At 47.7% G+C, this 12,787-nt stretch overlaps 1 protein-coding gene across 3 annotated transcripts in view; it reads left to right on the forward strand.

Annotated features, from left to right (window-relative positions):
- Positions 1 to 12,787, forward strand: part of BTBD9 (BTB (POZ) domain containing 9) — a 192,492-nt gene that overhangs the window by 29,000 nt on the left and 150,705 nt on the right. For all 3 annotated transcript variants that reach the window (XM_075677978.1, XM_075677979.1, XM_075677980.1), the window contains exons 3-4: positions 8,043 to 8,172; positions 9,376 to 9,606. In XM_075677978.1, the coding sequence (XP_075534093.1) occupies positions 8,043 to 8,172; positions 9,376 to 9,606 (361 nt within the window). The remainder of the gene's footprint in view (positions 1 to 8,042; positions 8,173 to 9,375; positions 9,607 to 12,787) is intronic.

Genomic DNA, 12,787 nt, shown 5'->3' on the forward strand with positions numbered 1-12,787 from the left:
AAGTAATGAATAAAGGGAAAATCAGACATACACCCATTCGTAGCAATTGCTACAATGGAAAGCCATACTGGTTCCTCGAAAGAAAAAGCCTCAGAGTTGAAGAAAAATTCGTCCTGGTGTGAGACTCGAACCCGGGACCACCGCCTTACCGGGGCAGCCGCTCTACCATCTGAGCTAACCAGACAGCTAGCTAATGGCAGGGTGAAGTCGAATTTGTAGACAGCACGAAGCGAAGGCAAGTGCTTGACATAGAAGTTCTGTGGAAACTCGCAAGGGGGAGAGAAGTAATTAATAAGAGGAAAATCAGACCTGCAAGGGGGAGAGAAGTAATTAATAAGGGGAAAATCAGACCCGTTCGTAGCAATTGCTACAAACGGCTTCGAGTCCCGGACCAGAACGAATTTTTCTTCAACTCTAAGGCTTTTTCTTTCGAGGAACCAGTATGGTTTTCCTTTGTAGCAATTGCTACGAACGAGTGGATGTCTGATTTTCCCCTTATTAATTACTTCTCTCCCCCTTGCGAGTTTCCGCAGAACTTCTACGTCAAACACTTGCCTTTGCTTTGTGCTGTCGACAAATTCGGCAGACCGAGTGCTTCCGTCTTCTTGTCGATGGGGACTCCTGTCTTGCAGGGTTGGCGCCCCTATTCCTGGGCACCACTGAGCATGTCTGCTCGTCGGGCATGGTATACCAGCCCCTGTTGGAGGCCTGGGTTGCCGCTGAAGAGCACTCTCCCCCACTGCTCCGCACTCGGATTTTCAATATTGTGGAATGTTTTGTTTTTGCCGCATTCCCACGTGATATGATAAAGGGTGGGTTTTGTGCCACACCATGGGCATATGTCCCTGTATTGGTTTGGGAACATTTTGCTTAGTATGGTGTAGATTTGGGAAGGTTCCTGTTTGCAGCTTCCGCCAGCAAACTGCCTCTTGTTGATTAAGCATGTTATGGGGCGGGGAGTATTTGGCCCTCGTTCCTCTATGATAATTTAGTATTTCGGAGTACGTAGGGGTCACCGTCATGAAGTCCTCAAGTTCTCCATTTAGGTCCGCTCGGTTAGTATGCTCGCGAGCGGTCATATCGGCCCTCTGGTTGCCCTCTAATTCAGTGTGTCCCGGTATCCAGAAAATGTTGTGTCTTACTCGTCTTTCGTATTGGCCAGCGCAGAGGAAGATTTGGAGCGCCTTTTGGCCAATTCTGCCATTGATGTAGTTACGGCATGCTTCCTTAGAATCCGTTAATATTGTAAGGGATTTGTTTGCGCAGTAACCCTCCACAGCCACTAGAGCAACAGCCATTTCTTCTCCCTCAGTTACCGTACAATCTCGTGCTGACGCGCAGGTGATCTCCTTATAGTCCGAGCCAATTACTGTCGTGACGACTATTTGCTCTGTTGTTTCTCGTTTCCGAGGATACACCACGGCGTCCGTATATACCGTGTTCGCCTTGGTTGCTAGATATTGCCCTACATGTTTTGCCCTAGCATTCCGCCTGGCTGCGTGTAAGTTTGGGTCCATGTTTCTTGGCATGGATCCTACCCTGATGGTGCTGCGGTACTCATCTGGTAGGTTTGCCATTCTCTGTTCTTCCCTTTCTATTTCTTGATGTCCCAGCCTTTTTAGAAGCTTCCTGCCCGTGGTAGTCTGCTGGACTCTGAGTATCTGCAACCTGAATTGTGCTTCTTTGAGCTTCTCGAATGTGTTATGGAGTCCGAGGGCTAACAGCTCCTCTGTCGAGGTGTTGGCTGGCACATGAAGAGATGTGTTGTAGGCTTTCCTTATGATGGCGTCGGCCTGGTCACTCTCGCCTTTGTTTGTGTTGTGATAGGGGAGGGAGCGCGTGATTCGGCTGATTACAAGGCTCCTAACCAGCTTGACCGTGCCTCCCTCCCTCATGCCGCTTCTTTTTTGTGATACACGGGTGATCATGCATACCACCTGTGTTGTTGCTTGCTTGAGTAGGCTTATAGTGTGTGTGCAGAGTTGGTTACTCTGCAGCCACATTCCCAGAATTCTGACTTCTTTTTCTGGTATTTTCTGTCCTTCTTGGGTGATGTTGAGTTCCTCTTCCGAGCGCTTTCTTCGTCTGACTCTCAGGAGCTCGGACTTCTCCGTTGAGCAGGCGAGGCCTCTTTCTCTGACGCATTCTTCCACGCATGTTGCTGCGGTTTGTAGACATTCTTCCTTTTGGCTGAGCGAGCCTTGGTTGGTCTAGACGGTGATATCGTCGGCATAGATGGCGTGTCGTATGCCTTCGATCCTTTCCAGCTTCCGGGCTAATCTAATCATTGCAACATTGAAGAGGATCGGTGAGATTACGGATCCCTGTGGGGCTCCTTTGTTGGGTGTGTGGAACTTGTTGGTCCGCAGGTCTCCTAATCCCACCGTGGCGGTTCTGTTAGATAGGAACGCCGTCACATAGCTATGGATTCTTCGTCCACTGTAGAGGTCGTCCAGTCCCTGGAGGATGGCCGCGTGGCTAACATTGTCAAATGCTCCTTTGACATCTAGTGCCATTATTATGTTTTCTCCGTTGTATGGGATGTTGTTTAGTACCTCCTCCTTGATTTGTAATAGGACGTCTTGAGTTGATAGTTTGGTGCAGAATCTGAACATGCTGTGGGGGTACAGGTCTTTGTCTTCCATGTATTGTTGTAGCCTCCTTGTCACGATTTGCTCGTACTACTTGCCAAGGCATGAAGTGAGCGATATCGGTCGCAGGTAGTCACTTGTAGCTTCTTCCCTGGGTTGGGAATCATTACCACATCCGCATGTCCCCACTTCCCAATGTGTGTTGAGGAAGTCTGTCAACTGTGTGACCGCCTCATCACTTAGGTTGCGGATTAGTGAGTTTTTTTGTCTGCACCTGCCACCGTGTTCCGGGTGGATGCCTTGATTGCTGCGAAGACTTCCTCCCTGGTGATGGGTCTGTCCAGGTTAGGGTTCTCTTCGCCACGGTATCTCTCTGTTTACGCCTCGGGTTGATCTTGCCCGTGGCACTTTATGCGGACTTTCTCTGTTCCTTCGAATTGGTCAACCAATCTTTGGATGGCTTTGTTGCTTTCCGACTTGGTTTTGGTTGGGCCTATCAGAGCCTTGAGGATACGCCAGGTCTTCGCGGTGCTAAAGGTCCCATCTAGCGAGTCGCAAAACCGTTGCCAGCTCTGCCTCGCCAGTTGGGCCGCGTATTCCTCTGCCTCCTCGATAACCACTGCAATCTTTTTCTTTAGCTTCCTGTTTAGTCTCTGCTTCTTCCACCTTTTGGTTAGCCCGCGTCTTGCCTCCCATAGCCTGAGGAGCTGCCAGTCCACCTCCGGTGCTTGCTCTGTTCTTTCCACCTCTTGGGTGTATTGCTGTTGTATCGTATTTACTCGCATAATGATCGCACTTTTTTTGTCAGAAAAATTGACGCAATATCAGGGGTGCGATCATTACGTGGGTTAAATTTCCCGCGAAAAGCAATAACATTTTTTTCGTCCCGCGTTTGCTACGGGACACCAAAACAAAAGTAGCAGCCGGTGGAGCAAGACGAACGCGCTGAGCGCGAGTTTTTTTTTCTTCTTGTGAATAGATTACGTGCATTGAAACAGTCTCTTCTGTATCAGTAATGAGTAATATCGTTAATATCGAGAAGTTTGCGGCGATAACGTAGCCATGTCTACTGTGAAGGGACAGAAACGGAGTGGGCGTGCTTAGCTGCCAGTGACATAGAAACACATGGCCGGCATGCTGCGGAAACTGCGGCATCTGTCTTCACTACTATCCTAATACGGCACGTTTCAGCTAAGGGTGGGCGAATATCTTAGCTGCGTTCTTAGTGTCGGCACATGAATAGGGTACACTTTTAATGTATGAATGTAAACGTGGCTTCTATCGTTGGTGGCTACTATCGTTACTGCTCGCTATTTATTGTGTACCCACGGGTGCAGACGAGAAGAATTGAAAGGCGCCTTTTTTGTTGTTGTTGATCACAACCATTATAAAGCCTACACATAATAAAGGCAAGTTTGGTTGCAGCTTTTTTTTAGTCATGTAAGTGTGGAAAGTGATGAAAGTAATGAAATGAGGCATCTACTTAAGAATGTTTGGTGTGTGCAGACCACTTGGTTTGTCTGGGAAGAGTTGTTCGCGTAGCATTCGACAGATGGTAAGCGCGATCATTATTAGCTAGACTTGGCACACGACATATCGCTGCGGCAAGTTCGGGGTGCGATCATTACACAGGAAATTAAAAAAATCGAATTTTGACGACAAAATTTAGGGGTGCGATCATGTCCTTTAGTTGCTTGCACCAATCTTCTATGGAGGTTATCCCCCCCTCCATTTGCCTGCGTTCCTTGCGGAAGGCGTTCCAATCTGTTATTCTGGCTGCTCCTTTCTTGCGCTTGATGTTTTCTGCTGACACTTGCGTTTTTATTGTGTAATGGTCGTTACCCAGATACTCCAGCAGGTTCTCCCACGTGGCTTGCCTCGCTCCTCTGACGTACATCAGGTCTGGGCATGTATCGGGGCTAACACTGTTGCCTAGGCGCGTCGGCTGATTTTCATCCATTAGGAGGGTGCAGTTTGTAGTTTCTGCTGCATCACTAACTTGCACTCCCTTCTTGTTGTCTTTTTGGCACCCCCAGCTCTGCCCGCGGGCGTTGAAGTCGCCCACGATGAAGCAAAGTGTTGGATTTGGCTAGTTTGCTAGCCCCTGTGAAAAGTTTTTGAAAGTCCTCATCCCTTTGTCGCGGTGGACTATATAAATTTATAATAAACGTGCTTTTCTTCCTCACTTTCTTTGGAATTATCTCTGTAACGATGTGTTCTATCCGTGTGCCCGCGATTTCATCGTGTGCTATGGCGACTAGTTTTTTACTATTTAAGGTAGCCGTGCGTCCTTTTTCCTAGCATGTGTATCCCTTGAGCGTCGGCACGGTGTTCGTCTCCTGCAGCACGATTATATCGGGAGAGTTCTGCTGTGAATTTATGAATTGCTGCAGCAGGCCTTGTTTGTTACGATAGCTTCTGCAGTTCCACTGCCAGATATCTAATGTGTCGTGTCTAGCCATGATGGTTTGTCATTGATTGGTGCTGTAATTTGGGTTTCGGTGCCGAATCTTTTCTTGGTAGAGTTTGTCTCTGGCTCCATTTGTTATGTTTTGCATGTTTTGACTTTTGATGTAATTGCGAAAACTTTGATCTTGCGATGTAGTAAGTTCATTTGTTCCTGCATTTTTTGCATAAAGAACTGCATTTGTTTTTCGAGTGTTTCTTTTTCTGGTTGCTGTGGCTGTTGCTCCATTACTGGCGGGGTCTGCTGTCGCGGCGGGCTACCTGTCCTCTACTCTCGCATCTCCCTGATTAATTCCTTAATTGCGTTCCTCGAGTTGCTCTGATCTTTTCATGTACTGCTCTAATTAGCTCCTCAGAGTCTTATTTTCTTCCCTTAGTAGTTTGAGTTCATTGTTATTGTCATTTTTGTTATCCGAGTGTGGAAGCAGCGACTTGGGAGGGCCTGCTCCCCAGCTCACCTTGACTCCGCCCGTCTTCTGTTGTTGTTGTGGCTGCTATTGTCGCTGACCCTTGGCAGCAGGTGGCGCTTCCAGCGGTGGAAAAGAGCTGTCTCTGGACTGGCTCTGCTCCCGGCTCCGTGTCTAGTTGCTGCCCCGGCTCCATGAGCGGCTCTATTCTCTCTCCGAGCTCAGCCACCTGGGATGGTGCCTATGGCTCCGGCTCCGCCCCTGGTTCTGCTGTTGCTGCTTCCGCCGCGGTAGGCGCCCCCACAGCTCCTCGATGTCTTTGAGGCGCATCTGACAGTCACTGGTGCCGACGACATGATCACTTCCGCATACCAAGCACTTCGGTTGGCATTGATGTCCTTCTACTGGATTGTTTGCTCTGCACTGCCTGCAAGTAGTCGCTCCCGGCGTTGGGCAGACGTCCGAGTGATGCCCTTGCGTGCCGCACACGTAACAAAACTGTCTAGTTGGTCGATAGGGGTAGGTTTTGAATTCTTCTGCGCTGAAGATGACTCATTTGGGAATGATGGGGCCATCGAAGGTGATTAACGCCATCTTCGACTTGCCCAGCATCCTTGTCGCCAGGATCTCTATGCGTTGAGTGCGTGGTCGCAGCTTGGATTCCAATGTGTTCGATGGTAGCCCCGCCGGTAGCCCGTGGATTACCGCTTGCTTTACGTCCCTAGGCATGGGCACGTAAGCGTTTACTTCGTAGTTGGTCCCATTGAATGGGAAGCACTTGACTTTCCTGATGACGTCCGCGACTTCTTCCTTGGAAGTGCTCGCGATGACGATATTGGATCCCGGTCTGAGCCTGACCAGAAAGTCTTCTTCCTTAAATTTCCTCCCGCAGGCTTCCATCATGGCTTGCGTTGCTTGGTACAGTTTAACGCCCTTGATTTTTAGCCCCACTCTGGGCCGGATGATGATTTTCGTGTTGTCCATCAGTAGCGGTGGCAGCCTCTGCCTCGGCTGCCGCGGCACTCCCGTCGCGTCGGCTTGCGTCATGCGGCTGCCAGCTGTGGCTGACGGCGCCATCTTGCCATTGTTTTCCGTGGCGTGGGGTCCCCTCGTCTTCAAGATGGCGTCGCTCTGCGTGGCAAGCTTGAGACCCTTTTTCTGGTGCCTGGAATGATAGACCTGCCAGTTTTTTTTGTTCGTTTTGCTGCCGGCTCGCCTCGCCCATGGCGTCCTGTTGCGTAATAAGTTCTTCTGTGGCTTTCCCGCCTCCTCCATGCCCGAGCACGTGGCGGCGGGAGCTTCCTCTCTATCTTGAAATTCGGCCGGGTTTGGTAGTGCCCCGAGAATCCATTTATGTTGTTGCTTTGCCGCTCCGACTTACTAGGTGCCTGCCTGGGTGTCAGGTGTGGCTAAACCTAGCGTGAGGCTTAGCTTTCCGGCCATGTGGGACCTTCGAAGTCGGATAAAAATCTGAAAAGGGGCCTACCGGCTCAAAAGTGGTGTCCTCGTGGTCCTGATGCTTAGCTGCGTTGATTCTGCCAAAAATCTTGGTGGCCCCATTGGGTTTGTCCTACCAAAATCTTCGAAAATTTGTGGAGCCCATGCGGCGTGTGCCCGCTCTCGTCAGCTGCTCGCAACGCCCCCCATTTTGTATAACTAGTTGTCCTGATTAATTTACTTTGTACATAAAGTGTGTACTTCATTTGTTATATAGGTTTATACAATTTAAATTGGTAACATGTGGAAATTTTCTTTTTTTAATTTTACATGTATGACTCCTTGTATAAAATTGGATGCATTCACTACTTTTCACTACTTCATTCACTTTTTATTTACCTATAGACTGCTTAATTTACAGTGCTGTATTAATTAATAGTTTTGTAACAATCTTCTTGTTAACCGAAGGTCCCGCTGCAGTCGTTTGACTTTGGGACCCTTGCCTGTATACTACTAACAACCAACTATGTATCTTGAATGAACAATAAACTGAAACTGAAACCAAATATTAATAAAGGCTGCCTTTGCTTGAATCTAGGTTGTGATCTCTTTTACACAAAAACTGTATGAAATTCATGGGTCAGCTTAGATTAGATGATGTCTGGGTGCAACAGCCACACTTTTAGTTTCACCTTGCGTTCACAATATTCTGAACACTATATATTGCACCATAACCTCCAAAACCTAACAGCACACCATCAGATTTCAGAGGCCAAGATGGCTACAGGCATGTTGGTGTGTGCCAACGCCTCCTTGTTAGTGAGTACGGTACACTCTGGGAAGAAATTGGTGACGAAGAGGCCAGCAATGCTGATGAATACGACGAGCAAACATTGCATGTGTTTGCGACGAGTGGTGAAATCTGTAACAAAATAGAGGCAGTGGAGTAGGTCTCTTGTTTTTTCTTTGGCTTGCATTGAAAGAAAGTTTTCTTTTCTGCAGCCTTCCAAATTTGGGGGGATAGCTTAGACTCTAGCAAATGCAGTAATTGATGAGTTGGTTGATATATTGTACTCTGATTTTCTTGGGTTGCATATGTTGTGGGCAACTTGTGCATTGTGGACTTTTGACTGCCCTGCAGGGCGCTGCTCTATGGTGGCATGCGAGAATCGAAGGAGCAGGAGGTGACGCTACAAGACACACCCCTGCGAGCCTTCCAGCTGCTTCTGCGCTACATCTACACGGGCCAGCTCAGACTGGCTGGACTGCAGGTCCGGACACCTTTGGCTCTTGCCCGAGGCATGGGGCACTAGCATTATTGTAGTTATGTTTGTTGGAAATATTAAAGTTTGTGTAACCATTTATTACGATATCCTACAAAATGCAAGCACCTCGTGGGTTATTAATTCTGCTGCATTTGTCTGCAAACGACTTATCACTACGATTGCCATATTTTTTCTAATATAAGACAAGCTTTTTTTCCCAGAATCCTTAGCCTCGAAACCCCCCACCTCATATGCGAGGCTGACAGATTGAGCTACTATTTCAGTATGGCGGCAGCAATGCCATATTTCCAGCAATCCAGATTTTGAACAGCAGGGCAAGTTGTAGTTACTGATAAATCTTGGCAGAGGAGGCAGTCCTGTATATTTGCATGTATAACCCGCACCGAGGATTTTAAAAATTTAGGGGTAAAGGTTATATGCGAATATCACTTTTAAGTGGAACCTTCGTGGCAACTTGAATTTCCCTTTATAGTGTGGCTTCGTGGCATTTCTGTGCGCACTGCTGTAAAGCCACACCAAAAGGCGAAATTCACACCGCCCTTAACTTGCACCAATTATTCCAGAAGCTTCCAGTTATTCAATGTTTAGGGCAAACCCTGCCGAGTCTCAATAATCTGTCGGCAACTTTATATCGCTTTCATTAGTGTGCATACTTGTCTTCTTTTTGTTAGGTTCCTTAACTGGGCACCCTTGTCTTATAATCAGGACCACTTTATAATCGAATAAATACATTAATTGAATAAAAATATGGTAATAGATCTGAGGGGCTTGATTTATTGTTAAGCACAGTTAAACGAAGAAAACGAGACAATGAAGCCAGAGAAAGCATAGGTGAAGTAAGTTATGTTCAATTGAAAGCGTAGAAATAATGCGGAAAAGTGAAGTGAAAGTGGATGAAAAGATTACTTGCCGCTGGTGGGAGTCGAACCCATATCCTCTGCATTACATGCACGCAATTCCAAGTACTATTGTGCATGTTGTAAATTCAGTTTGAAAATTGGTGGGAAGTGAGACACTCATTCTGTGGTCCAATAAGATGAAAAATTTGCCGTGTTGGTGAAGCTTCACGGTAGCTACAGCGTGACAGACGCAGGCAAAAAGAATAGAAGGGGGCACAATACGGTGCTGACTAACAACTGAAGTTCATTGGAAGAACACATCCGGTGTATAGCATTCCATTGGTTGCAGGAGTGCGTGGTGCTGGAGGTGCTAGAGCTGGCACACCAGTACGGCTTCCTGGAGCTGGAGTCTGGGGTTTCGGCATACCTGGAACGGGTGCTGGGTGTGCGCAACGTGTGCCGCATCTACGACCGTGCCTGCCTCTACCAGCTCGCACCCCTGGCACGAGCCTGCCGACGCTTTGCCGACCGCCATGCGCCTGCCATCCTGCTGAGCGAATCGTTCCGCCAGCTCTCGCCGGTCGGTCACCCCTCCTCACTGCAGTGTCTGGCGTTGAATGTGGTGGCACTTGATTGTTCGGCTCGTTGCTGGTGAGAAAAATGAGTGCAACTAAACGGGAACACACACAGGAAGCGATGTCCTTGCCCTCTCTTCCTGCGTGAGTTGTATTTTTGCTGCACTAATTTTCTTCATCAGCATTGCTATGAGAAGGCTGGTGCTTGCTTAACCCTTTCCGTGCCACACTATTATCCCAAATTCTAACATTATATTTTCTAAACTACGTTTTTGAAATCGGCATGAAAAACTCCGTCTTGGTGACAAATTTTTATTAAATTTAGCCAAAAAAAAAAAAGTTTCTATACACGTCTTCTCCTCTTAACGCGCACGCCCACATATCTCAAATAACTTCAAACCCCAAGCTATGATCACTTCTGGACTGTTATCTGTATAACTTCTCTTAACTTTGAATGGGTCCTTTATTTGCTATTTTTATATAAATTCTAGTAATACTATATTTTGCTATTGAGTGATGTTGTGATACTAACCAAAGTATTAAACGAGAAGAAAGGGGTTAACCGAGGGTTCCAATTTTTATTAGTCATAAGAAGCCAACAAACACTGACACCAAGGACAGCATAGGGGAATTACTTGTGCTTAATAAATACAATAAAGAAACGATAAATTAATGGAAATGAAAGCAGATGAAAAAACAACTTGTGCAGGGGGGCAACGTACCCACAACCTTTGCATTTGTGCAACCTTTGCATGTGATGCTCTATTAATTGAGCTATCGCTGCACTATTTCCCCATCAGCTTCCTAGCATATTTATGTTTCCTAGTTGAACCCTGGGAGTGTTAGTCAGTGCTACCACTCACAAACCTTGGTGGCGTATGTGGAACATCCTTTCTGCTGCAGGCGTCTCACTGAGACTAGTCGGTCTCACTGATGGCGTTTTTCACTGGTCGATTTGGAGCAGAATTTCTTGCTCCGTGGCAACGAATCCGAATTTCACTGGTCGATCTGGAGCGGGTTCGCGCGTTCCACTGGTCGTTTCGGATCAACTTGCTCCGCGCCGGATCGCTCTCACTTGCTCCGCCGCCGAGGCGCGGATTCGGGCGGAAATAGCTCGCGTCACTTCCGTTTTCAAGCGAAATCGGTACCCGGTTGGTACGCACAACATTGTGTTGCTTCGCAAAATGGCTGCGTTCGGTGCTGCTGCAGCGCTCGCGTTTAGCGATGAGAGCGCGGACGACAGCGATTACGAAGTGACGCAAGTGCTGTACGAAGACTTCTATGCACGTTGTCCATGCACAACCCTTGCGGGCGTGACATGGAAATGACGGACTATGCGACTGCCACGGTCAAATTACACACGGGGGACGGCGAGTTTGGTTGCCGTGGAAACGTACAGAACGGAAGTAGGGCATGGTTTTCAGAACCGGTTCGTGCGACGTGTACGCAGACTTCCTGTGTGATCCGCCGCGAAGCGTTTTTGCGCTCCGCTGGCCAATTCGGATTCGTGAAACCCGAGCGCTCGCTCGAGGATTTCGGCGGCCGCTCCAGATCGACCAGTGAAAAACGCCATGAGACTGGTTGGTCTCACTGAGGCTGGTTCGTCTCACTGAAACTGGCACTATCACGAATAAAATAAATAACACAATGAAATTTGATGAAAATATGATAAATCTGGTCCCACCCTGCACCGAAGGAGGTACCTGGGCTTTTGAAGATGGAGCTATGTCCTCCAGCGTTATTTCTCCACGCCAACGAAGGTGACATGGCATGAGCCTGCGACTGCATTGGTTGTGCTCCTGGATTGTGCTGCTGTTTCTTTCTTGTACTGTTGTGTAGAAAGACATTCCTTTTCTTTTCTTTATCTTTTTCGGTACCTTCAATGCTGGGGGTGCGGGTTGCTTAGGCAAGGGGACAGTGTTACTTCTTGTCGCTTTTCATGCAGCAGCACACCAGACTCGCACTTTCATTGTCGAGGTGATTTCACTGCCTTAGGACTGCTGCACGACTGCTGCTAAGCCTTTTGGCCACTTCACACCAAACTGCAACTTTTGCCGCTGGGTATGATAAAGCAGTGCTGGTTAGGCCTAGCTGCATAGCCTGCTTAGCTCCATAGCTTGCCTAGCTGCTTTGACAAGAAATACACCGTAGCGCCGAGCTTGCCACCAGTATGATTGGTCCGTGTAATCCTCTTTCACGACATTACGTGCACGACCTACAATGGGCGGCTGTAAAAGCCGAACTCGGGTCCACTGGTGATCTGCTGTCAACTGCTGTGAATGCCTATCAAGTTTATTTGTGGGCGTAGTGGATGGAATGCTCATGTGTAGGCAGAAAGCTCAACTGAATTTGCCCAGCACAGCCTACTCTGACAACACTGTGTGCGCATATATGCACTTTGCAGCAATGCGCGACGCACACAGGGCTTGCAACAAGCAAATGTGAAACACCCTTGCGGTCTCGACCATCGCTGTACTTAAAGTAGGTGCAGTCAACATCCAATTTTTCAGACTCCCTAAGGGCCGTGAAAACATCCGAAATATTGGGCAGTTCGAAAAGAGTGAATGCACACACTACACTGCCCCCAAAGGCTCAGGTGCCGCAGGCACAATCAGAACAGCCCTGAAGGCCTGCCAGTACACTTGTTGGGCACGTCAGTGCTCATACTGTGACAGGAGGCTGCGGGTGCAAATGTGTATAATTAAAGAACACTTACTGCGGCCTGTGACAGTGGTCCCTTTCCACTCATGGTATGCTTCACTGCAGAATACTGCACATCCTTGGTCCTGTAACATCACTGTATTGCGGTCAACACAATCAGAAGCCGGATGGAGAAAGGTGGTAGGGCGAAGAACTGGCCTCCACGCCATTATAGTTTTCTTGGAACAGCTACGCCATCCCCCATTTTTTTTGTCATGCAACCTGGTTATAACAATGGAATTTTTGTGGCACTTGACTATTGTTATAACTGGGTTTGACTGTATAGTGCTATTGTTAATATTGTATTTCATTATTCAAGTATCAATAGTGTAACAGTGAGTATTGATAGTTGATAGTACTATTGATAGTATTACAATAGTTCGCTGTTGGCAGTGCCATTGATATTTTTGCAATTTTTTTACTAGTATTGCCAGAAGTATTGCGATAACTGACCATCAGTATCACTCAGTTCATGTGGGGAAATGT

The sequence above is a fragment of the Dermacentor variabilis genome, unplaced genomic scaffold (assembly GCF_050947875.1).
Source record: "Dermacentor variabilis isolate Ectoservices unplaced genomic scaffold, ASM5094787v1 scaffold_14, whole genome shotgun sequence".
Lineage (NCBI taxonomy): Eukaryota > Metazoa > Arthropoda > Arachnida > Ixodida > Ixodidae > Dermacentor > Dermacentor variabilis.